Source organism: Apodemus sylvaticus, chromosome 22 (assembly GCF_947179515.1).
Source record: "Apodemus sylvaticus chromosome 22, mApoSyl1.1, whole genome shotgun sequence".
Lineage (NCBI taxonomy): Eukaryota > Metazoa > Chordata > Mammalia > Rodentia > Muridae > Apodemus > Apodemus sylvaticus.
This window is the reverse complement of record NC_067493.1, coordinates 18,250,924-18,274,662: the sequence shown is the minus strand read 5'-3', so window position 1 is coordinate 18,274,662 and position 23,739 is coordinate 18,250,924. Positions and strand designations below refer to the sequence as shown.

Below are 23,739 nucleotides of genomic sequence, written 5' to 3'. Positions count from 1 at the left end.
CAGGGGTGGAACCTCAGAATCTTCTAGAAACTGACCTTCACAGAAAAGGAGAGACAGAAGACCGGAGCAGGAAGAAGAGCATCCGCTGATGGGGTAGAGCAGACAAGAGAGTGAGAAAGGGGGAGAGGGGCTGGAAGTAAGAGCTGGGCAGCAATTGGTGCACATGCGCATGAGGCACAAATACAAGGAGCAGCGGGGGTGGGGGTGCAGGTGGGGGTGGGGACGCGTGGCATGCGATCCCAGTAGCAATACACAGAGAATGATCTGTCAACAAGTGCTGATACCCCTGTAGCCCTCCAATCGGTCCTTTTACATGCGGGGTAGTTTGACAAGAATAAAATACACTCTAATCTTCTTCAGTAAAGATATTAATTTAAAAAAAAAAGCTTTAAGATTTCCCATGGGTATCTTCAACTAACAGAAAGATCGGCTCAGCCCTTCACAGATGCACACCACTTTGTTAGGAAGGATTCAAAGACGGTATTTTTCAGTCTCTGCCATTACAGAGGTTAAATCAAGACAACACAATATAGCTGGGTGGTGATGGCGCACGCCTGTAATCCCAGCACTCTGGGAGGCAGAGGCAGGCGGATTACTGAGTTCGAGGCCAGCCAGGGCTACACAGAGAAACCCTATCTCGAAAAAAAAACAAAATCCAAAAAACCAAAAAAAAAAAAAAAAAAAAAAGCCCAAACCAAACCAAACCAAACCAAAACAACCCCCCCCCAAAAAAAAAGAAAAAAAGAAAAGAAACACTAGAGGACCCAGTGATACAAAAAGAAAGTTGACAAAACACCAACCAGCATAATTGCTGTCAGAAATTAAGGTTTAATTGGTTTAATTGGTCCTGGTAAAGTTTTGGGCTTTGGAATTTTGAAAAAAATTCCACGTGACCTAAAGGAGCAGACAAGGTTCGGATCCACCACGTCCTAAAGCTGGTGCCAGCCTGAAAAACTGGAATGTGAAGAACGGGCCACCTTGAGTTCATGTCAAGGTAATATTTGGAACGTTTAAGCAGCACTTGCAGTTTTCCTAAGCCGCGAAGTCAGAACCCAGATCCTGGCTGCCACTCCCTGTGAAGAGTCCTCCATGCGCAGGCGCAGCTAGGCTCCTCGGCCGAGCCTCTGTGAGCATGCGCAGTCGTGGCACGTGGGTCTAAGGGGTGGGACCTGGAGCCTTTGCGGGCCGCGTTCCCGGAAGTTTGGAGTCTCTGGGCTCCGGTAGCTCGTGTCCGGCGTTCCCGGGACGGCACGTGGCTGCCCCGCCTCGGCCCCGGCTGGATAGCATAGCCCTGGAGCTGCAGGGATCAGTGGCGGAAGCGGTGTCGTCCCTGACCATCGCGGACGCGTTCGTCGGGGCCTGCGAGGGCCCCGCCCCGTCGCGCCCCGCGCTCCCCGCGCTCCCCAGCAGGTTCATCTGCTCCTTTCCCGACTGCAGCGCCAGTTACAACAAAGCCTGGAAGCTAGACGCGCACCTGTGCAAGCACACGGGGGAGGTAACCTGGCAGCGCGTATACGTGGCGGAGCCCAGCGCGGGGGCTGCGACCTGGGCTTGGCCGGGACAGGAGCTCAGCAAGACTGAGGTCTAGCACGTCAGGGTTTCTTGCAAGCAACAAGTGTGCATCCTTTTGATTGTAGGCGGGCTTTGGTCAGGTACCAAGACTGTATGAGTAAGGGTGGTCAGGACAAGCCTTCCTGTTTGGCCTTTTCCCTGCCTCCTCTATTTTGTTTTATGCACCTTGGTCTCTTGACAGACTTACCAACCCACTGCCGTCCCTCATAACATCCTTTGTGACTTTACCCCCGTTTCTCCTTGACCATTCTGTTTCCACATTTTTGGCGTTCCTTTGTCCCTGTGTCTGAGGCAGCTTGCTTTCTAGACCATACTTTATTTGGACACTTTAAGTTGTGGTTTATCATCGTCATCATTAGTATCACTTTTTTTTTTTTTTTTGAGACAGGGTTTCTCTGTGTAGCCCTGACTGTCCTGGAACTCACTCTGGCCTCGAATTCAGAGATCCATCTGCCTATGCCTCTAAAGTGCTAGTATTAAAGGCGTGCACCACCGCACACAGCTTTGAAGTTGTGTTTATTGTACCAAACTAGACAATAATTTGACAAGTTTCGGTCCTACTCTGGGACTGGGTCTGAACAAGGCTCTTTGCCGCTCTCCTGAGCAGTGTGACTCACTTGGGTCTTCCACTGGCTGGCTAGTGCTGTGATTGAAGTTTCGATGTCACCTTCCTGGATTTCAGATTATTTCTGTAGTTAGGAAATACTCAACTGGATGTTAGGATATGCTATAGCTTTACTGTGCATTCACGACATCATCCCCTCCCCCCTCCAGGGTCCAACTTGGAAATTGCAGCTGGGGCTGAGAGTCGCTTTCTTGGTTTGCCTTTGCACCTGTAAGCTTTTTTTTTTTTTTTTTTTTTTTAGCTATGTCACATTTTCCTGTCTCTGTGCCTGATATCTCTTAGTGTAGACACACGTCACCTGCGATGAGACACAAGCTGCTCCTCCCTCTGCCTCGCCTCTTTGGTGTAAAACGATGCTGTGGCAGAGAGATGGGCAGACAGGTTCTCTGGGCTCATGTCAGCCACCTTGAAAAGGGTTTTTTTGCTGGGGAAGCCTGCGGCCCATAGGAGCAGAGCTAAAACTGCCCATCAGATACTGGTCATCCAGAGAACAATAGTCTGTCTGCTCCGGTGACTTGTGGAAAGATGGCGTGTTTGGGGTGTGGAACTTGGTGCAGCAGAATTAAGTCACGCCCGAGTGTGGCAGGCACCTCCCTGAACAGACACATCCCTGGAGGGAAGTCCTGCCACAAGTCAGACTTCTAACAACACAGAGCTGAGGAGATGGCTCAGAGATGAGGGGTACTTGGTAGCTAGACCACAGGGGAGCCGGAAAAAACTCACTCTGGGAAGTTGTCCTCTGACCTCCACATGTATGCCGTGGTATAAGCATGACACCCCCCACCCCACCTCCCAGGGCCCCGTAGAAAAAATTTTTTAAAGAACTGTAAGAACTTTTTTCCCTCCTTCTTTCTTTCTGCTAGAGGCCGTTTGTTTGTGACTATGCGGGCTGTGGCAAGACCTTCATCAGAGACTACCACCTGAGCCGGCACGTCCTGATTCACACCGGAGACAAGCCGTTTGTGTGAGTGGGGTCGGACCAGGCTACTGGAGTAGGTTAGAGTTGGCACGGAGCCCTGGCGCCATGATTGCTGGTTCTTAGGGTGAAGAGTGGAAGGCAGGCTGGCGGAATGGCTTAGCGGGCAAACCTACTTGCCACCACGCCTGACAGCCCTGAGTCTGAGCCTCAGAAGAGCCGTCTGTGGTTCAGACTGGCTCCTTCCTGTCACGAGGGAGCAGGCGACTGTGTGACAGTGGTAGTTTTGTGCTCGATTATATGAAGTCCATGTCCCAGACTGTGTGGTGGGATGGCCTCTGTGGCTCTGTCTTCCTGTGTGCTTGGCTCCCAGACAATGAAACTGCTTAACCACACTTGTTGTTCTTGCCCCTGCCGTTTGGTTCCCTCCAGAGCCTGTGACCCTGGCCTCCTGCCCTGAGCTTGTGTTTAAATGCCTGTGTTAGTCAGGTGCTTACACACTGGCTTCTCTGTGTCCTGCCTGGAATTCAGAAGTAGAGTTGACAGGTGTGGGGTCCTCCGGGCCCCCTTGGCACCCGGGCTCTAAATTGGTCTCTGGATCCCATTTTCATCTTAGGGTCTTGCTGTTTCAAGGAGGGTAAGAGACGTGTTGTGTGCATTTTAGGCACCGTGAGAGTTGATCTTAGCCACGAGGTCACCTGTGTTGGTGGGGGTGGAGGGTAGGGTGAGGGGTAGGGAGGAGGGGGGGGGAGGAAGGTCAGGGGCGTGGCAGCCCTCCCTTGTGCTCCTTGGCCTCTGCACACCATCCCCCCCATGGTGCCCTCTCATCTCTGGACCCCTCTGCCCTGGGGCACAGTGTGTAAGGAATCTTACCATGCGTGAGATAAGGGAGCCCTGGGTCATTGCCTAGAGCCCCGATGTCCTCACAAGGGGTGTAACTCATAACTCCTTCAAGGCCTAGATGTCAACACAAGTGGGATGAACTGGGGTGGGCTGGTGACATCGCAGAGGGGACAAGTGGCTCAGGGTTCTGTGACAAGTATATGCTTTTCCGTGATGACAGGCCTGGAGGCAGGCTCTCTTTTGTTGAAACTGCAGTTTATGATGACATCTTTCACAAAGGAAGGTTATTCGATTCTGAATTAAAGTAGTTGAACCTGAGCACTATGGAGCCTGGGCGACATTCAGGCCTCTAGGGCGGTGCTCCTCCCTTTGCCAGTGTCCTGGCTGGCTGGCCTGGTAAGGTCCTGTTGTGGAGCCCATCCAAACCGAGGCCTATGGGATGTGGGTTGATACTTGGGACTGTCATTTTCCGGGTTGTTGTCTGCTCCCCTGCCCCCAGTATACGCATGTTTGTGTGTGTCGTGTGTGCCCAATACTTGTGGAGACCAGAAGGAGGGCATCCGATCCCCTGGAACCGGAGTTAAGATGGTTACAAGGCACCGAGTAGGTGCCAGGAACTTAGCTCAGGTCCTTTCCAAGAGCAGCTGTTAACCATTGAGCCATTTCTCCAGTCCCCTACTACGTCTCTTGCTGTGGTGTGTTGTTATGTTTTGGTTCGTACGATCTCTTGCAGTTGTGCAGATGATGGCTGTAATCAGAAATTCAGCACAAAGTCAAACTTGAAGAAACACGTTGAACGCAAACATGAACATGCACAGAAACAGTATGTGGTGAGTATGGCTCTATGTGTTTCAACTTTTTCTATTTTTACACTGGCTACCAAAGCGAGTTTTTGTGAAGCAGATTTTATCTTGCTGGTTATGTAAAGTCCGGCGTTGGCCGTTCTCATTGTTCAAGTTGTTGTTTTGCAAACTGACGTAGGGCACATTCATGTTACTGGTTGGTGATCGGTCACTCCAGAAGCACATTTGCTTTGGTCTTCTTCTTTCTCTCTCTCTCTCTCTCACTCTCTCTCTCTCTTTCTTTCTTTCTCTCGTTCTCTCTCTTTCTTTCTCTCTTTTTCTCTTTCTTTCTCTCTTTCTCTCTTTCTCTTTCTTTCTTTCTCTCTTTCTCTTTCTTTCTCTTTCTCTCTTTCTCTTTCTTTCTCTTTCTCTCTTTCTTTTTCTCTTTCTCTTTCTTTCTCTTTCTCTTTCTCTCTCTTTCTTTCTCTTTCTTTTTCTTTCTCTCTTTCTCTTTCTCTCTCTTTCTCTCTCTTTCACTCTTTCTCCCTTCCTTTCTTTCTTTCCTTTCTTTCTTTCTTTTTTTCTTTCTCTCTTTCTCTTTCTCTCTTTCTTTTTCTCTTTCTCTTTCTTTCTCTTTCTCTCTCTTTCTTTCTCTTTCTTTTTCTTTCTCTCTTTCTCTTTCTCTCTCTTTCTCTCTCTTTCACTCTTTCTCCCTTCCTTTCTTTCTTTCCTTTCTTTCTTTCTTTTTTTCTTTCTCTCTTTCTCTTTCTCTCTTTCTCTTTCACTCTTTCTCTTTCTCCCTTCCTTCCTTCTTTCTTTCCTTTCTTTCTCTCTCTCTCTTTCCTTTCTTTCCTCTCTTTCCTTTCTTTCTTTCTTTCTTTCTTTCTTTCTTTCTTTCTTTCTTTCTGTCTGTCTGTCTGTCTGTCTGCCTGTCTTGTTTTTCAGGACAGGGTTTCTCTGTGTAGCCCTGGCTGTCCTCGAACTCACTCTGTAGACCAGGCTGGCCTCAAACTCAGTAATCCACCTGCCTGCCTCTGCCTCCCAAGTGCTGGGATTAAAGGCGTGAGTCGCTGCCACCGCCCGGTGCACATTTGCTTTTCTGAACGTTGCTGCTCATTAAGCCACTTGGCGTGAAGCCTTTTCTCGGAGTCTGAGTGGGTGAAAGTTTATATTCCCTGTGACACTCAGGTCCAGAGAGTATTGTTTCATTTAAAAAGGTTTTCTGTTTTACGTGCAAGTGTTTTGCCTGCATATGTGTCTATATACCATATGCATGCTTGGTGCCTGTGGAGTCAGAAGAGCGTGTCAGGTCCTGTGGAACTGGAGTCAGAGATGGTGGTGAGCCACCACGTGGGCGCTGCAATCCAAACCTGGGTCCTGTGCAAGAGGAGCAAGTGTTCCTAGCCACTGAGCCACCTCTCCAGCCCTTGAAAGGACTTCGGCAACTGTTGATCCTCTGCCTGTACTAAACTGTGCATTTATTTTTTTAAACAGTGCAGTTTTGAAGGTTGCAAGAAGGCCTTTAAGAAGCACCAGCAGCTGAGAAGCCACCAGTGCCAGCACACCAGTGAGCCGCTCTTCAGGTCGGTGCTTTGCCTACACTCTGGAATTCGGAGTGGAGCGCAGAGATCAGGCTCCGGAGGGAGGCTCTTGGGTGTGCTCACTGGGGCTTGGAAAGTTCTGTTCTGTTTCTCTAAAAACCATTTTGCATGCGTGGGCGTCAGCTTGTGCAAGCCTTGTAGCTGTGGTTAACTTGAAGGGAGGTGAGGCACTGCCTGTTTGATTTTACGGCACGCAGACACGAGGACTTTTCTTTTCCTTACTATAGAACGGAAGTATCGGAGCCCTGAGTACTCACTCAGAAGGACAAAATGGGGGTGGGCAGGGGTGCCAGGGAGCCTGCCTGTCGGGGCGGTGTCTCCCTGCATAGTTGGGTTGATGGGGTCTTGCTCCCAGCTTCCGCAGGCTGCCCTTTGCACTGGTGCCACCAGTGCCTGGGGCTCTGCACACCGACTTGTGTCCATTTCTCATATGGTTCTGGTGCTGGTCCCCAGCCTGGGCCGCGTTCCCATCTGACCGTTATGTAGCGTCACAGACAACCGCTCTGTGTCCGGTCCAGTGCAAACCAAGTCAGGTAGTCTCTCGAAGTCACTTCTGTAGCCACGAGACAGGATGTGTCCAGAATTCGGAGAGCTTTCAGTTTGATAACACAAAGTTGTGACTTTTTCTCAGAACGGCTTGTTTTGCTCCAGAGTTGGCCACACCCCTTGCGTTCGTATTTAGGAATGTACTTAGACTTTGTTTTGGTGACAGGTTTGGTGTGGGAGAGACCGGCTCTCAGCCTTCTCCCTGGGAAGGGCCTGGTTAACGCTTCTCCGCTACTTCCCCAGGTGTACCCACGAGGGATGTGGGAAGCACTTTGCCTCCCCCAGCAGGCTGAAGCGGCACGGGAAGGTTCACGAGGGTACGTAGATGGGGACTGTGGAGGCAGCGAGGCGCACACCACCAGCAGGGCCTGCATAGACCGGGCTGGGTGGCCAGAGCCTGTTGTGTTGAATGTTGGCCTCTCGTCCTGAGAGGCACGACGCTGTGTGTTCTGCTGTCCTCATTTGTGCTGGTCCTGAGCTTGTCGTGTCCCACTCAAGTGGGCAGGAGTTTGGATGGTCGGCGCTCTCGGAGCAGGGTCGCTGGGACCCGCTCCGTGGCACTCAGCCGAGTGACACACTTCTGAGAGGCGCAGTGCGTGGCGGGCGCTTTCTCAGCTGTCATCGGGCTTTCCCTGGGAGTGCACAGCAGGTGGTGGATAACTTTTTGTTTTTGGACAGGCTACCTGTGTCAAAAGGGATGTTCCTTTGTGGGAAAAACGTGGACGGAGCTTCTGAAACACATGAGAGAAGCCCATAAAGGTAAGGTAGGCGGGAGCGGAGGAAGCGCATGGGGCCCGGGGAGCTGATGGTGTGCTTTGAGAGAGTGAGGTACACGCTGCTGTGGTCAGGAAGGGGGGCTGTACCGAGTCCCGGGTGGCGCAGGGCGGCGACAGGTGAGGGAGCCCTGCAGGCCCTGCCTGCTGCTTCTGTCAGAGGACAGAGGCAGATGTCATGAGGTCGTAATGTCTCATGCCCAGTCATCATGCTGAGGACGCCTGCTCCTTGACGCGTGAGGAGTCAGGACGTTGGGAGTCGGGAGTGAACTTGAGGGGTTTGAAGCCAGCATAGAGGTGTGACAAGCTGACGTCTTCCCGAAGTCCCTGGTTTGTGTGTTGTCACAGAACTAGACATGTTACTCAGTGTTTGGGTAACAGACAGGGAAGTTGGTTACATGTGTGTGTGTCTCCTACCAGAGGAAGTAACCTGCACAGTATGTCAGAAGACGTTCAAGCGCAAAGATTACCTCAAGCAACACATGAAGACTCATGCTCCGGAGAGGCCCGTGTACCGCTGTCCGCGGGAAGGCTGCGGAAGAACCTACACAACCATGTTCAACCTGCAGAGCCACATTCTCTCCTTCCACGAGGAAGAGCGCCCGTTTGTGTGTGAGCACGCCGGCTGTGGCAAGACGTTTGCAATGAAAGTGAGTGTCTCCACTCCAGGCTGGTGTGTTCACAACAAGACCAGTTCTCAGTGAGACTGGAGAACTTACTGGAGATGCAGAACCCCGGGTCCCCGCTCTGACCCGACTGGGCCGGAAGCCCTAGGGTTGGGAGGCTGAACAGGCCTGTTTTAACGGGTACTCTAGGGCACTGGTTCTCAACCTTCCGAATGCTGGGACCTAATAACGGTTCCTCATGTGGCGACCCACAGCCATACAATTACTTAGTTGCTACTTCATAACTATAATCTTGGTATGAATCGTAAATATGATATTCAGGATATCTGGTGACCCAGAGGAGTCACAACTATCAGGTTGAAAACCACTCGTAGGCGGTTCTAGCCATGGTGAGAGGGAGAGCCTGAGGCCTTTATTTCTACCTAGCTGATAGTCTGAGGTGATGAGGAGCTTCTGACCATCACCTAGGGCCTGGAAAAAGAGGTGGGCAGCACAAATGGGCAACCTCTAGACAATCTTGGTGTGATTCATGGGCCTGGTGGGAACATGGTTCCTAGTGGGAACTCAGCAGTTTGCTTAAGCCTAGCTGGTGTCTAAAGAGCTCTTCCTGTAGATTACAAAACCACAGACCATAACCCAGCCCAGCCCCTGATCACCACTGTCATAGCCAGCAGGGCACAGGCCAGATTCCCCTGCGTTCAGGATCGCAGTCGGGGTAGACCGAGTTAAGCAGGCAGAAGCTCGGACGGTCAAGCAGAGCAGGCTTTCCCTTTTCAGAACAACCTAAGAGTCGGCGGATTGGGATGGAGTAAATTCCAAGCGGGTCAGCAGACTGACAGTCACTGCTGAGCAGTTGGCTCTGGTCAGGGAGTCGGATGAAGGTCAGATTCACTACACAACAGAAAGGCAGCTGGTAGTTTATTACTGCACACTGCACCATTAGCGTTTTACCGTTAGCGGACACCAAGAGTTTTTACTGGAACTGGAGTATGGGTGGTTGTGAGCCACCACGCCGGTGCTGGGAACCGAACTCGTGTCCCCCTCAGGAGCAGCACATGCTCTAAGCACCGAGCCACCTCTCCGGGCCCGGGGCAAGCGTCCTTCTCTCCCTTGCACTGCAGCAAAGCCTGATGAGACACAGTGTCGTGCACGATCCCGACAAGAAGAGGATGAAGATCAAAGTGCGTGCTGCTTGGTGTCTGTCCATCCGCCCCACCCACCATCCCGTGTGTCTGTCCATCCGCCCTACCCACCATCCTGTGTGTCTGTCCATCTGCCCCACCCACCATCCTGTGTGTCTGTCCATCTGCCCCACCCACCATCCCGTGCGTCTGTCCATCCGCCCCCTCCCCCCCCCCCCATCCTGTGCGTCAGTGCCTGTGCAGGCGTGACTCCCATCAGGGGCTGACTGTTGGAAGTGGATACCCATTGTGAAACACAGGTAATTCTGGTGGGGAACACACTTGTCTGTTATCCTCACTTCCAAAGGTAAGACCGCCTCGGGGGAGACGCAGCTTGGCCTCTCGCCTCAGTGGGTACTGCCCTCCCAAGAGGAACCAAGAGGCAGACTACTGCTTGCCCAACTGCACGGAGTCCAGCAGCGCGGAAGACAAGCTGCGCCCCACAGCCGGTTTACTCACTGTCTGCTAGGCGGGCAGACTTGAGAGCAGCCAGCGGAGGCCTCTGGAGAAGCCCGCACTTCTTATTAAAATCACCGACACACAACATCCGACTCGTCGCTGGTTCTCTTGTCTTTGTTCAAAGTGTCTCTTCTCTGGCTCTCTAGGGATTCTCCGTACGCCTTCTCTTCTTTCTTGCTCAAGTGACGAAAAACACACATGGAGGCAGTCCCTCCTCTGATGGCTTTCGGTCTGCTTGAGAAGGTTGCTATTCCAGGCATAGTCTGGAGAATCTGGTTAAAGATCTCCTCCTACAAAGGACAACAGTACACGATTAATTTGAACAGGTGTCTGGTGCTGTGGTGACATTTGAGCATGCGCGTGACTGGGCCCTTAGAGCTGCTCGGACAGGCTGGTCACATTTTCCTTTGTGACTGACATCCACACAGGAACTCCGTGCTCAGCTAACAATGATAGACTTTAGTCTCCTCTGTCACAGCACTAAGACCCTACTCGCCCAAGCTTCCCCAAAATCAAACTCTGGGTTTGGGTCTTGGCAAAGTGCCTCTCGTTCTGAAGGGAGGGAGTCCAGGATCCCACCTGGACTCCAGAAACCCAGGACCGGTTGAGCAGCGCCCTGCATGTGTGAGATGCAGATAGCTGAGGTGGGAAGCCACTGCCAGTGCTGCCTGTGGTGGCGAAGTGAGCTAGGTCTAAGCTCCCTGTAACTCCGGGGACTCTAGCTAGCAGAGCTCTCCAGGCGCACAGCAGAGTGGCCTGGGAACTGTCTGCTTTTCTGTCTTACCTGTTAGCACCGGGCAAAGTCTCAGAATACCGGGCAGCTTTTCTATAGCTCTTAGAGACGATGTGAATAGGTGTTTTGCCTGCGCTTACGTATGTGCCCGTGTGCAGTGTCCACAGGGTCCAGCGTCAGATTCCCCTGGAACTGGAGTTACAGACTGCTGTGATCTGCCATGTGGGTGCTGGGACCTGAGCCTGGGTCCTTGGTAAGAGCGGTCAGTGCTCTAACCACTGAGTCATCTCTCTAGCCCCAGAGCAGTTCGCACGTGGCAGATCTAACGGAAAACACACTAAACGGTTTGACCCTGGGAAGCTGGGAGCATTCGCTTTTTTCCCTGTAGTCTTTGCAGTTTTTCTACAATGTTATTTTGCATCAGAAAGCAGGCGGCCCCGGTGCTCACCATCTCATCCCCTGACTGCTCTGCGGCTTTCCTCTTCTTTATCGTGACTTGAACGTGGTAGTTTTTCTCAATCCACTGCTGAATCTGTTTACTCTTGGTGTCCAAATCATGCTGTCCGATATTTGAGGAGAAAATGAGCTCCTTTGTCACGATTGGTCCTGGTTGGGAACAGTGAGGTTGAGTGCTCTCCTTTGAACCTCGACTTCCGCCCACAGATGGTAAGATCTGAAGCCTGACAGACCACCACAGCCCTCCGCTCACTTTCACCCCCTGGGCTTGACTATCAGCTGCCTTCTTTTAAAACTGGAGAGATAGGCATGAAGGCTTTTTAACACACTAAATAATATTTCCAACTTGCAAAGCTTGTGGGTGTGCTTGTGTGTGTGTGTGTGTGTGGGGGGGTCAGGTCAGCCCTGCGTGTTGGTCCTCACCTACCTTGTTTTTACACTGTTCCCCTCCCCCACCTCCCCAAAGGACCAGGCTTGCAGCGCCCACCCCAGCTGCTGAGACCGGCTCTTCCTCAGCTGTGGGGTTTCATACTCACTGCACAGGCACTCAGACCCACGGACCATCCCCAGATCCTGGGTCAGACAGACCTGGAAATCTGAGACAGTGGGGCGCAAGTAAGCAACTAAGTGCCTCAGACAGTACAAGGGCGACATTAAAACGAGCACGGACTCCCCACTGTCACCGTGACAGCACCGAGGACACAGAGGCGCCTCGGCTGATGCTGCAGCCAGTAGGCAGCCTGGTCCATTTAGGTCCATAGAACCCAGAGTTGTTCATAAAGGAAGAACAACTGGGAAGAGGCCCAGGCCATGGAGACAGATTAACAAATTAGATCCATTCCTGTTCGTTGTCATTATAATAATGTACCCATAGCTATCCTATAAACACAAGTAGATCTTGAAAGCAATGCACCATTTTTTTATTTTTAAAAAAGCAATCTGCATAATACTGTTTGTGAACACCTGTCACATTAACTTTGGCTAAAGTCCATGAGAGCACACAGGAACATCTGCAGGGAGGGACTTCAACTCTTCCTTAATGTTCAGATTTTAAATCTGAATCATTGCCAGGTAACTGATTTTGGATGATAGGTAACAACAACCTTTTCTTAGGGCTTAAGATTTAAAATGTTCTTAGCAACCCCTTGCTTCCTACCAGTTGGCTCTGGGTCTCCACCAGAATCAAGTAAAACCTCCCAGACAGCCCCTCAAGGTCTTCAGCCTCTCCAGTCTGCTCAACACTGGCTGACTGTGCCACAGTTTGACATCCTTATCCCCTGGTTAGTTTCCTTCGAATGCCTGTTTTCTGGTCAGCATTCCTGTGGTGTTATAAAAACGGGTTTTCTTTCCTCACAGCACACGGCCCCGTACTGTGAGGCTAGTGCCCCATCCTCGTCCCACTGTGAAGGCCACGAAGCAGCCTTCCGTAACTGGAGCCACCGGAAGCCAGCCCACCTTAGTACCCAGTTCCTGGCCTCCGAGTGGCTTCCGTGACAAGTGCCTGGGAAGGTGACCGGCCATGTACAGAAGCAAGAGCGACAGGAAGGGGCTGGATCTGGTAGACATCCTCCATCACTTCTCTGCCCCAGCAGCCCCGAGGCTCGACAGTGCGTCTGGAGCCAAGGCTACAGGAAGGGAAGGTGACTTCTCACCTCTGTGGCCTGCTTACCTTGTCTCCCGCTTCAGTTTTAAAGGAGACAATGGACATGGGACATCAGAAGCGAAGGGAGCGGATGGAAGCAAGCGAGGGTCGGGGGAGCCAGATGCACTGGGGTTGCCACTTTCTCTGTCCCCGACACCTCAGGGAACATGTGAGGTGAGCGCTGCTGGCGCGTTCAGAAGCAGTGGCTCTCACCCTTCCTAATGCTGCGACCCTTTCACAGTTCCTCATGTTGTGGGGACCCCTAATCCTAAGACCCAGCACCCTGTGAAAGGGTCATCCACCCCTCACAGGGTTCACAACCCACTGTTCCAAAGGAGTCAAGGCACGGATACCGGAGCACCTACCAGTTTTGGGCTTGGCCTTTTCCTGTTCCCGGAGCCTTAGGCGCTCCTGGTGGATCTGCTCTCCGGTCATGAGCTGGTACTCGGGTGGCTCTGAGCTGGTGTTCCTCCGCACCAGCCTCAAGTCCTGCTTGTCCATGAGTCTGATCACGTCTGCCCGGTGCATCATCCCCAGGTCGATGCCCTTCTCATCCAGGACGCGGATAACTCGCTCACTGATCTTCCTTCCGGTGTTAGAGAACGCGTCCCTTCTTTTCTGTTTCTTCTCACCTTGGGGGTCTCCAGCGGTACTAAAACCTTTTGCAGAAATCACGTTCAACAGCTTTGGGGTGGGTGCAAGCAGGGACAGCTGTGCCGGGTCTGGCTTCACTGCATGTCTGCGGAAACATCTTCCGATTACGTTACTGTCAGTCTTTGCAGTTTGTAGCATCAACCTCTTCAGAAGAACAGCCATCCTGACAAAGTAATGGGGAAGGTTTATTACAACGCAGTCACTGATGCTGATGGTCTGCTGCTGAGGGTGCCACAGGCGAGTCTGACGAGCCTAAAGCACACAGACCACCAGATCCACAGGCAGGAAGGTGACTCGGAGACATGAACTCTTGGCTGGCACCGTCCCTAGCACAGCTGGAGATCAGACTGAGCAGTTGGTGTGCTACTTTGATCTCTTTTCTTCCACATTCATAACATCTATTTTCTTCTAGATGCTATAGTGCCAGCTCCACAAGCTAAGTTCATCTAGGGCTGGTTATGAGGATGTAGTAGAAATGCCATTTCAGGGGCTACAGAGATGGCTCAGAGGTTAAGAGTCCTCTGCTCTTCCAAAGATTGGATTCTTAGCACCCACATGGGGTCTATATGTTTAACTGTAATTCTAGTCCCAAGGTATCTGACAAACTCTTCTAGCCTCTGAGGGGACTGCACACATGTGGTACACAGATATACATGCATTGGGATAATCACTTGTAAAATATAATAATATTTAATGACACTTTTATTTAAAAAAAAAAAAAACCCTTCCTTATCACAATAAAGCAATAAAAAGCATTCCTCTCATTTCTCATTGTGCTTCTAGTCCATGCCTTTAATCCCAGCGCTCAGGAAAGGCAGGGTTGGGAGGGATCTCTATGAGTTTCAGGCCAGCCTGGTCTACACAGTGAACCCTATCTCAGATGAGAAAACAAATTATAAATTCATAATTATTACTTATGATTCAGAATTCCTTATTAGGGGCCTGTGGATTTGGGTCGGTGCTAGAGAATTTGCCTAACATGCCCAAGGCCCTTGGTTTAATCCTCAGAGCAACAATTTTGGAAAATCTTTTTGTAGAAGAACAAATAGCGTGTGTTGCAACTGGTTTCATCCTCCAGCTGCAACTAGCCATGATCTGTTACAAAGTGGACAGCAAGCCACCAAACACCATGGTGCCGGCTCCTCTGTCGCATAGGCCAGCCCCGACTGACACGCCTTCCCATATCAGATACCTGGTTTCCAGGTCTCCCTGAGAGAATTATCGTTTTGTTTGGCGGTGATATTTCATTTACAGTTTGGCAGCAGGAAGGGGCTCCCTCCAGCCAGTTGCATAATTTAAACATTAAGAAAAATGGCTATAACTCCTTTTCAACGAACTGAATGTGCAAACGCCTATTTCCACTGAGCATCGCTGTCACACCCTGGCTCAACTGAAAACTAGTAAATTGTAATGAAACATAGAGAGCTGAGCATTTATTCTGTCTTTTTAAGAAAGACTGTGCCCATCCATGTTGATGAAGAAAAGTTCTCCCTCCTAGCACGGAGATGATGGTGATGATGATGATGATGATGATGATGATAATGAGGCCCACCAACCACCACCACCACCACCACCACCACCACCATTTTGCCACCAATGAAAATGGCTTATTTAGTCAATGATCGAACACCTTCAGGTACAAAGCTGATGCCAGAGGGTCACCCACACACTGCGTCCAGATTAGATATGTAAAAGCACTTTGCTGAGGGGGAAGCTGGCTGTTGAAGTCATGACTAACAGTCAGAGTGACATTGCCACCAGAGGAGAACCATGACACCAAGGTATGCTTCCTGATGCGAAGCTGCTGCAATTAGCCAGAGCTTGCCTCAACCCAGCCTTGCCCTGAGGCAATCACAAACCCAGACTCTGAGACAAACACACCAGCTTGGTTGGATGGGCTTTCTTGAATAAAAAGCTAGGGAAATTACAAAATGTAATGTGTTTGAGAAAAAAATCCTCCAAAGAGAGATGCACTGGGGAAACAGGAATGCAGATCAGGTATTGGGAACTAGCAAAATGTGCCATCGTTTTCTCAGTGTGAGAATAAAACTCTCAGGAAACAAGCCCTGATGTATTTAGGATCATGACACGTGTCCTTCTGAAACGGCTCAGCTGGAAATAGCAGTTAGAAAGTGCGACTTTGGTAACATTTACTGAATCTGAACATGGGTGTTAGTTTTTCATCTCTCCGTTCTTTGCTTGCTTTGAGTTATTTTTGTAATTAAAGTGTACAGAAAACAAACCAACAAGAACTGATGCCCAGAAGCAGCAGCAGCTCAGCTGTCATGGCACGGCGATGTAGCCAGCCTGCAGTGTCCGTGTGTCGCCCTGCTGAACTGAACGGGCACGCTGGCTTTGTGCCTTGTCCTGGTTCTTCTCTGCCAACCCCACACAAGCTAGGAGTCATCTGGGCACGTCTACGGAGCATCCTCTTGAGGAACGATTAAGCCAGTGTGCTCCTCCACAGTCTGGCTTTGGCTTCAGCCTCCAGTTACCTGCCCCAACTTTCCTCAATGATGAACTATGATTTGGACCTGCAAGCCAAATCATCCCTTTCTTCTCCAAGTAGTCTGCGTTTTGGTTATGGTGGTTTCTCACAGCAATAGAGAGCAAGCTGGGGCATGCATATTAATATGTCCATACACACAGATGTACCATTAGTTTTACAGTCTGTGTATAAATGAACTACAAATAAGAATTTTACAAATGGAAAATTCCGAAGACTTTTGTAACACTTTTGTACTTATTTCTCTAGTTTTGGTCGAACCAACATCTCAAAGGTTCTGCCTGTCACAAATGGCGATGGCTGTCAGGTACAGCTTACATGTGTTTTGATAATGCACAGTTAAGGTTATCTGGAAACAAGATACCTGTCAGCATCACCTGGGGATGCTTTAAGCATACAGGTGCCCTCTTCGCTTTTCTGTGAAATGTCACTGAACCGGGACATTGAGTTGAGTCCTCTCTGCTTCCTCTGCTAGAGGTGGATATGAAGCTGGGCAGACCAGCATCAAATAAAGATGCTGAACGGACGACAACTGGGGATGCAGGGAACTCCTTCTTCCTTCCAAGGCAGCCATCTTAGCCACAATACTGCGGAAGCCATGTTTCTCAGTGACTTCAAATGCATGCATTTAGAGTGTAAGATGTGTATTTCTGATTGACAGCTAGCTACTCAGACGCTATGGAAGCGACGCCATGCCACATCGATCTGCTTGAAAGCTAGCAGCTGACTGACCCCACGCTGCAGAAACGCTGCACACAGAGGAGCCCGGGTACCTCTGAGCAAGCATGAGTAATTCTCCCCGAATGATGAGCAGCAGACTGGCACCTCAGTTATGTCAAAGGACACGAGACCGGATCATTTCAGTGCGGGATACGCACAGCCAGTAAGAAACTGAAATGATTTAAATCCTGGACCATAAACTGAGCGACTATGAGGTGTGCCTCTCTCTGCTTGCTGTGTGTTTGGGTCGTACGGTCTCTATGTATTTTTAGACATTTATTTTACTCTTTATTTATGTGTATGCAATCTGCCTTGTGCCTGCACACATGCACGTGGGTGCCCACGGAGGCCAGAAGGCATCAGACACATTGAAATGGAAATGGGCAGTTGTGAACTGCCTGGTATGGGTGCTGGGGACCAAATCTGGTCCTCTGGAGAGCTATGCACCCCTTAACCCCTGAGCCCTCTCCAGCCCTGCTTATGCTTTCGGATTTATCTTCTATTATTTTTAGTAACTCCTATGAACACACAGCAGAGACCTCCCTCAGGCCTCTTCCCAGTCAATCTGTATCTACACTGGGAGCCAGCCGCTATCCTAATTTTTACCTCACCGCTGTCTGCTCCAAGAAAGCATGTGTCATAAGGAATCCCAGCATGCTTCCTCTCTGTGGCTGTGGTCTTGTTTTATAGCGTTTCACTTCTAAGGAGCACACCTCTGTGAGGCAGCGCTGCACTCCGCAGATTCTAGTTTTATTATCAACAAATTCTTGAGCTGCTAGGGCCTGGGATCTTATGGATAAAGCCGGCACACAGGTTCTTATGCCTAAAAGGGGGGCTGATGACCCTGTGACACTTGCACTGTCCTTATGACCCACTTGTTTCTTTGTGAGGGCCCGATGAGGGTTTGCAATGAACATTCGTAGAATACAACTTAAAGGTGTCTTAGTATACAGCTTCTTTTCTCCTTCCCCCCCCCCCCCCCCCCCTTTTCCAAGACAGGGTTTCTCTGTGTAGCCCTGGCTGTCCTGGAACTCGCTCTATAGATCAGGCTGGCCTCGAACTCAGAGATCTGCCTGTGTCTGCCTCCCAGAGTGCTGGGATTAAATAAAGGTGTAGGCCACCACTGCCCGGCAGTATCCAGCTCCTTAAACTAGGAGCTGTGACATTGACTGTGGTGGTTGAGAAAAAACTGCATCGGAATGAGCAAGAACCAGAAATTAATTCGTGAACACCTACATGATGAACGTGTGTGTGTGTGTGTGTGTGTGTCTTCTGCCAACACGGTCCAGTGCTGCAGCTTGCAGCTCCACTGCAGCCTTCCACGGTGAACTTGCCTGGTCTCCTCAAAATCCACAACATGCTCACTCCGTGCCTGCTTTGCTGTCAGAGAACACAGCATCAGCAAATGCCAACTGCCTGAAACACCTCGATTTAGACCCAAGGCCACAGCAGAATACCAGCTGCAAGTTTTATGATTCCCACCCAATTAGAGTATCTCTAAGCTGAAATGTATTACAATGCTTTTTTTTTTTTTTTTAATTTTTCAAGACAGCGTTTCTCTTTACTCACTCATTCTGGAACTGACTCTGAGGATCAGGCTAGCCTCTAACTTAGAAATCCACCTGCCTGTGCTTCCCAAGTGCTGGAATTAAAGGCATGTCCCACCACTGCCTGACTTCGATGTTTCATTCCTAAAATTCCATTTGCATTCCTGACTTGACTTTCTTAATACAATATCAACAACAACAATAATAATAAATAATGAGTTGTGGCTTGTAATTAGGACAGGATTTCCAATATTTTCTCAAGTAGTCCTAAACACACTAATGCTATTTATCAACGTAACCCTATAAATTGTAAAAATTGTATCAGTCAACTCTGAAAAGCGTTAACTATGCTCAGAGTCTACATTATCTAATATTAAGCAAAGATTCAGGGCCAGCAAGATGACTCAGAGAGTAAGGATGATTATGATTGTGTGTGTGTGTGTGTCTAATTGTCTGTCTGATGTGTCTGGGCACCCACACCACGGTGCCAGTGTGGAGCTCAAAGGGCAGCCTTGTGGAATTAGTTCTCTCCTTCCACCTTTAGGTTCCAGGCACTGAACTGTTTACCCTGCTTTGCCTACTGAGCCATCTTTTCAACCCAATGATACTGATTTTCTTTCTTTCTTTCTCTTTGAGATAGCATCTCATTAGGTAGACCAGGCTGGCCTCCAATTCACAAGAGATCAGCCTGCCTCTGCCTCTAAGGCTATAAAGCACCAGGCACCACACCTGGCCTGACAGGAGCTTATTTTTACCATTTATTTCCTCACTTTTTTTTTTTCTGAATCGTTACATTTCATAGTCACAAACTCATCTTGACACCTATTTACCCCAGAAGGAATGGGTTCTAGTAGAGTCCACAATTTGTGAAAATAACTTTGGCTTCATCCTATGACTGAATTCTCTCACCTTCAGTTCCGGAAGGAGTTTTTTAAGTCCCGACACGGTGGTGCTCGCCTTTAATCCCAGCACTTCAGAGGCAGAGCTGGCTTTCTCTAGGTTTGAGGTCAGATTGGTCTACATAGTGCGTCTCAGGGCAGCCAGAGATACAAAAACCTGTTTCAAAAACATCAAAAATTATAGGGAAAAAAAAAATAAGTGCCACAAGGGGTCCGCAATAGACACGCCCACCACGACGCCAGGAGCCCGACAACCCCACCGTGCCCCCAAATCCGTACAAGCGGCGCGCGTGCGCACATCAACATCGAAACTGGTGGGGACTGCGAGGAGCTCGGCAACGGGGCTCGACCCCACCCCACGTCCGCAGAGGGCTCTCCGCACAGACTGTTCCCAGGACATGTCCTCCCCCCTCAGCCCCGTCGCCAAGCCCTCGCCTTAGCGTTACCTGGGCCGGGGTAGGCGAGCAGGAAGCACTTGCAGGTCCGCACACGGACTCCACCGAAGGACCGCGTCGGCCACCGTAGCAGACGGAACTTCCTGAATCTTTTAAAGGAAGGGTGCAGCTGAGGTCGGCGGGTTCCGCTAGCGGAATAAAATCCTCCGACAAAAAAAGAAGTGTGCAGCAGTTCCTGACTAAGAAACTGAAGAATTTGCTACTTAACCTGCTGCTCCAAAGGCGAAGTGAACTCTAAAATGTGGAGTCCCTGGAAGAGTCACTGCATCGCTTCCGCCAGTTATATTAACACCAACTGGCTAATGCCTCCCACGGTGCTTCATAAATGGCTAGACAACCGCTGTGCTGTATTAGAATCGATATGCCACCTGAGGATGAGCAAATCTGGCTAGGGAAAAAGCTCTGTCTGGGTAGCAGGGGGTCGTCGGAAACTTCAAGGCCCTGGGTGTTGCACTTTGAGGCTATTTGGTCCCCTGCACCTTTGTTACCAGGCTGTTACTATCCCCCACTTTGGCGTTAAGTACCTGTTTTTCTCTGTTCTTCAAAAGGGAATTCCTTAGTGAAGCGGTCGAATGTGGGAGTGTGTTCCTTCTATGAAAGGAAGCCTATCATTTATTGACTACGTGTCTATAATATATAGTTTATAGAGCACAGGAACATCTTGTCTTGTTTAATCTTCACCGGATAACTCAGTCAGGGCGATATCTGATTGCAACTATTACTAGTGCATCGGAATAGCATCCTTTCATTGCCATTGAGAAACCTGGGTCATCCTTAAATAGCTTTAGAGCCACATCCAAGTCTCCCTTTCCTCACCAGATCACAGCCTCTGGCCCATGAGCCTTGTACCTGTGAGACGGCAAAAGCCGAAGCAATTCTTTTCCTTTTTTCTTTTTTTGGGATTTGTTTGTTTGTTTGTTTGTTTGTTTGTTTTGTTTTGTCTGTTTGTTTGTTTGAGACAGGGTTTCTCTGTGTAGCCCTGGCTGTCCTGGAACTCACTGTGTAGACCAGGCTGGCCTCGAACTCAGAAATCCGCCTGCCTCTGCCTCCCAGAGGGCTGGGATTACAGGTGTGCGCCACCACTGCCCGGCTGAAGCAATTCATTATGACCCAAAGGCCCTCTTTGGGCTCTGCGAGTGTCAGCCATTCCTAAGTGAGATGAAGAATTACAGGTGCTTTTTATTATGACAGAATTAGTCCTCGCTGGGAAGATAGAAGCATAGTTGTAAGGATAAAGTGTGGAGCCCACCCCTTGGATAGACAGATTCATAGTGGTTGTAAATGCCTACATTTGAAATAACGTTTCAGTAAGCACCACGGTTCTAGACACTTCACACGTATTGCGTTAGTTTAATCCTCAAGACACCCTCGCGATACATTGCCATCATTGCCCATTCTATAGATGAGGAGATTGAAGAAGAAGAAGTTACATGACTTGTCCCATCCTTACACCATTAGCAGAATCAAGAATGTAAAAAGAGGGCTAGAAGGATGGAAACAAGAGAGTGAAAAGGCCAAGTGGTTAAGAGAGTGCTGCTCCTTCAGAGGGGCTGGGTTCTGTTGCCAGCCCTCACAGCTGCCTGGAACTCCAGTTCCAAGCACCCCAGTGGCCCCTTACTACCCGAGAGGCGCTTGCACGCATGTGGTGTACATACAGGGACACAGGCACACATATGCATACATAAACATAAATAAAAATGACTTTGAGAAGATTTGAAAAGGAGAGAAAAGAATGAAGGGGACTGGGGAAATAGTTCAGTGACAGGTTGTCTTAGAACTTTTATAAGGGACAACATTTAATTGGGGCTGCCTTATAGGTTACAGGTTCAGAGGTTCAGTCCATTATCATCGTGGCAGGAAGAAAGGTCCTGGAGAAGGAGCTGAGTGTTCTGCATCTTGATCTGAAGGCAAACAGGAGACAAATAGCTTCCAGGCAGCTAGGACCAGGGTCTTAAAGCCCACGCCTACAATGAAGGTACTTCATCCAACAAGACCACACCTACTCCAACTAGGCCATACTTCCAAATAGTGCCACTCCCTGGGCCAAGCATATACAAACCACCACACAGATCATTTGTGTTATTTATTTATGTAAGTGTAGGGCCTAGTACTTGCTAGACAAGGGCTCTAACATCGAGTTAAATCCCCAACCCCAGAGCAAGAATACTTACCTAGCATGTCCAAGCCCCTACCCTCAGTGCTGAAAAATAGAGGAAACAAAAAACAAACAAACAAACAAAAAAACAAAAAAAGAAAGAGAGACAGGAAACCTGACCCAATCTGGTGCCACAACATTGTTGGTGTCCTTCCATCAAAGCAGTGACTGAGGAAGAGATGCTTCCCTGTGGAAACATGCAATGAACTGGATAAAAGGAATGTGTCACTCTTAATATGCATCAACTCTGCATTTACTATACAAACAAAGGATTTGGAGTTTGATAAGGTTATGATTCAAGAAATTTAACCAGAAGGACATTCCTGGACATCCCAAAACTGCAGCCTCCTGCTCAGCATCTTGTTTTAGCCTTCCTTGAAGACCAGGTAACCAGAGCAAACTGGCTGATGCAGTCGCCATTGCTAGCTGTCCTAACAGGATGCTGGTTTATGTTTTGTTTTCTTTTTCATTGTAGTTGTTTGTTTTGTGTTGTTTGAGACAGGATCACTGTGTGCAGTCCTGGCTATCCTAGTGTTCCCAAAGTAAACCAGGAAGGCCCTGAACTCACAGAGACCCTCTGTCTCTGCTAGGACTAAAGGCGAGCGTCACAGCTCTGGGCCTAGGAAGGTGACTTTGTGCTCCCAAGAGGCTGCAAACAAGAAACAGGAGTGAAGGGTGTTACAGATGTACTCTCAGGACTTGCACTCCTCCTTACGCCTTATTTCTTCACCCCCTGAACTGCTTTAGCCTCCGTGAAACAGGATATGGCCTGCTTTAAGGAGCCACCGGGAACGGTGGGCTCGGCTTGGTGGCGGCAGGATTTGGAGACTCTTGAATGAAGACAGTATGGAAAACAAGCAGCCCACCCCCAAGACTGCCTTTCTGTGTTCGTCCTTCCTATTTGCCAAGGCACAGTTTCTGGTTTGTCTATCATAAAAAGACTTCAGATTCTTTGGACAAATATTGGAGGCTTTCTGATTCTATCGCTGCCTCTGTTACATTTATCTCTTGCGGTTCCATAAAAAAAAGGCCTGTCAGGATGTAATGTTTAATTAAGAGTCAGTCAGCAGGGCTGTTAAGTCCTCAATATTTTCTCCAAAAATTCACTTTTTACTAAAAAGGTCTCCCTGGAAAGGATCTTTCAAAAATTCTGTCTCAAATTAATTTCAGAACAAGTGGTCCTCACACATCAAAGAGAGTGACGCTGTTGTCCACAGCGAGCCTCTCGGAGGAGCAGCCAGGTCACCCAGGGCATCCAGGACACCAGAGAGGGTTCCTTAGGACGAGCTGTAGAAGAGCGAGCAGGCACATGCCACCGCATACGCTCCCTTCTGCATGGTGACTGGGGACAGTAACAGTTTTCAAAGCAAGCCGCGTACTAGTAAAAAGTCTTTGGTTTATTTGGAAATTGAATAGATGCTGCTGAGTCTGCAAGAATTCATGGCAGTGACTGTCAATTTAGAGGGCCAGCAGAGAAAACACACATTCCCATTCTGCATATCGATACAGCAGAGGGGACATGGGAAACAAGACGCACTGGGGTGGGGGCGCACTTTGGCAGAGTGTTAGGAAAAAAAAGCATTCAAATCTTCCTGAAGACAGCCAGCCCCATTCCATGAGTCTACTGCCAAGGATCCAAGATACTGCCTAGTATCGTAAGCTATCATGGCAAGTCTTCCTGTAGACTCTCAGTCATTTACTCTCAGATGGGAGCATGGGTCACCCACTCCAGACACGTGAATGCCCATGTGCAGAATAAACAAGACAAGACAAGAACTCCAGGAGGGTTAGCTGAGCTTGCAAGCTTCACAGGATTTGAGACTTGGCATTTCTGTGGCTTGCGTTTATTACCTGGCTACATACCCAGGTTCCCCAGTAGACCTGGAGAACATCTGGTGGTCACATCTGTGTGGTAGCCCTGCAATGTGCCCTCAGACCATAATTCGATTCAGAGCAATTTCCTCATCGTGTGTCTGGTCCCTCATGGCACCACACTCTAGATCAAATGTTTCCTTTGTCAGAAGCTGATGACACCAATTTTTATGACC

The 23,739-nt window shown here is 49.4% G+C and overlaps 3 protein-coding genes across 4 annotated transcripts in view; 2 read left to right on the top strand and 1 right to left on the bottom strand.

Annotated features, from left to right (window-relative positions):
- Insr (insulin receptor) overlaps positions 1-23,739 on the top strand; it is a 900,533-nt gene that overhangs the window by 804,623 nt on the left and 72,171 nt on the right. The gene's annotated exons all lie outside the window — the stretch shown is intronic.
- On the top strand, positions 1,160-10,009 carry Gtf3a (general transcription factor IIIA; the record flags this gene model as incomplete). The annotated part of the gene is made up of 9 exons (XM_052168352.1): positions 1,160-1,495; positions 3,061-3,161; positions 4,690-4,786; positions 6,233-6,321; positions 7,129-7,202; positions 7,564-7,644; positions 8,079-8,308; positions 9,406-9,465; positions 9,773-10,009. Coding segments are annotated over 9 exons (1,230 nt in total), but the record flags the coding sequence as incomplete, so codon positions are not given.
- On the bottom strand, positions 9,996-19,598 carry Mtif3 (mitochondrial translational initiation factor 3). 2 transcript variants are annotated; one of them, XM_052168349.1, is made up of 5 exons: positions 19,528-19,598; positions 19,092-19,238; positions 13,121-13,572; positions 11,106-11,263; positions 9,996-10,214 (listed from the first exon to the last, which is right to left on the bottom strand). In XM_052168349.1, the coding sequence occupies exons 3-5, from the start codon at positions 13,569-13,571 to the stop codon at positions 9,996-9,998; spliced, it is 828 nt and encodes a 275-aa protein (XP_052024309.1). In that variant the 5' UTR covers position 13,572; positions 19,092-19,238; positions 19,528-19,598. The 2 variants fall into 2 exon arrangements, with proteins under 2 accessions (XP_052024309.1, XP_052024310.1); XM_052168350.1 differs by lacking the exon at positions 19,092-19,238.

What these genes read in the sequence shown, in the direction of transcription:
- Mtif3 (XM_052168349.1), bottom strand. Translation starts at nt 13,571, where the DNA reads ATGGCTGTTCTTCTGAAGAGGTTGATGCTACAAACTGCAAAGACTGAC. An exon ending in AAAGGCCAAGCCCAAAACTG is followed by an intron (nt 11,264 to 13,120) that starts GTAGGTGCTCCG and finishes GTTCCCAACCAG; the next exon opens with GACCAATCGTGACAAAGGAG. An exon ending in AGCAGTCAGGGGATGAGATG is followed by an intron (nt 10,215 to 11,105) that starts GTGAGCACCGGG and finishes TGTCCTTTGTAG; the next exon opens with GAGGAGATCTTTAACCAGAT.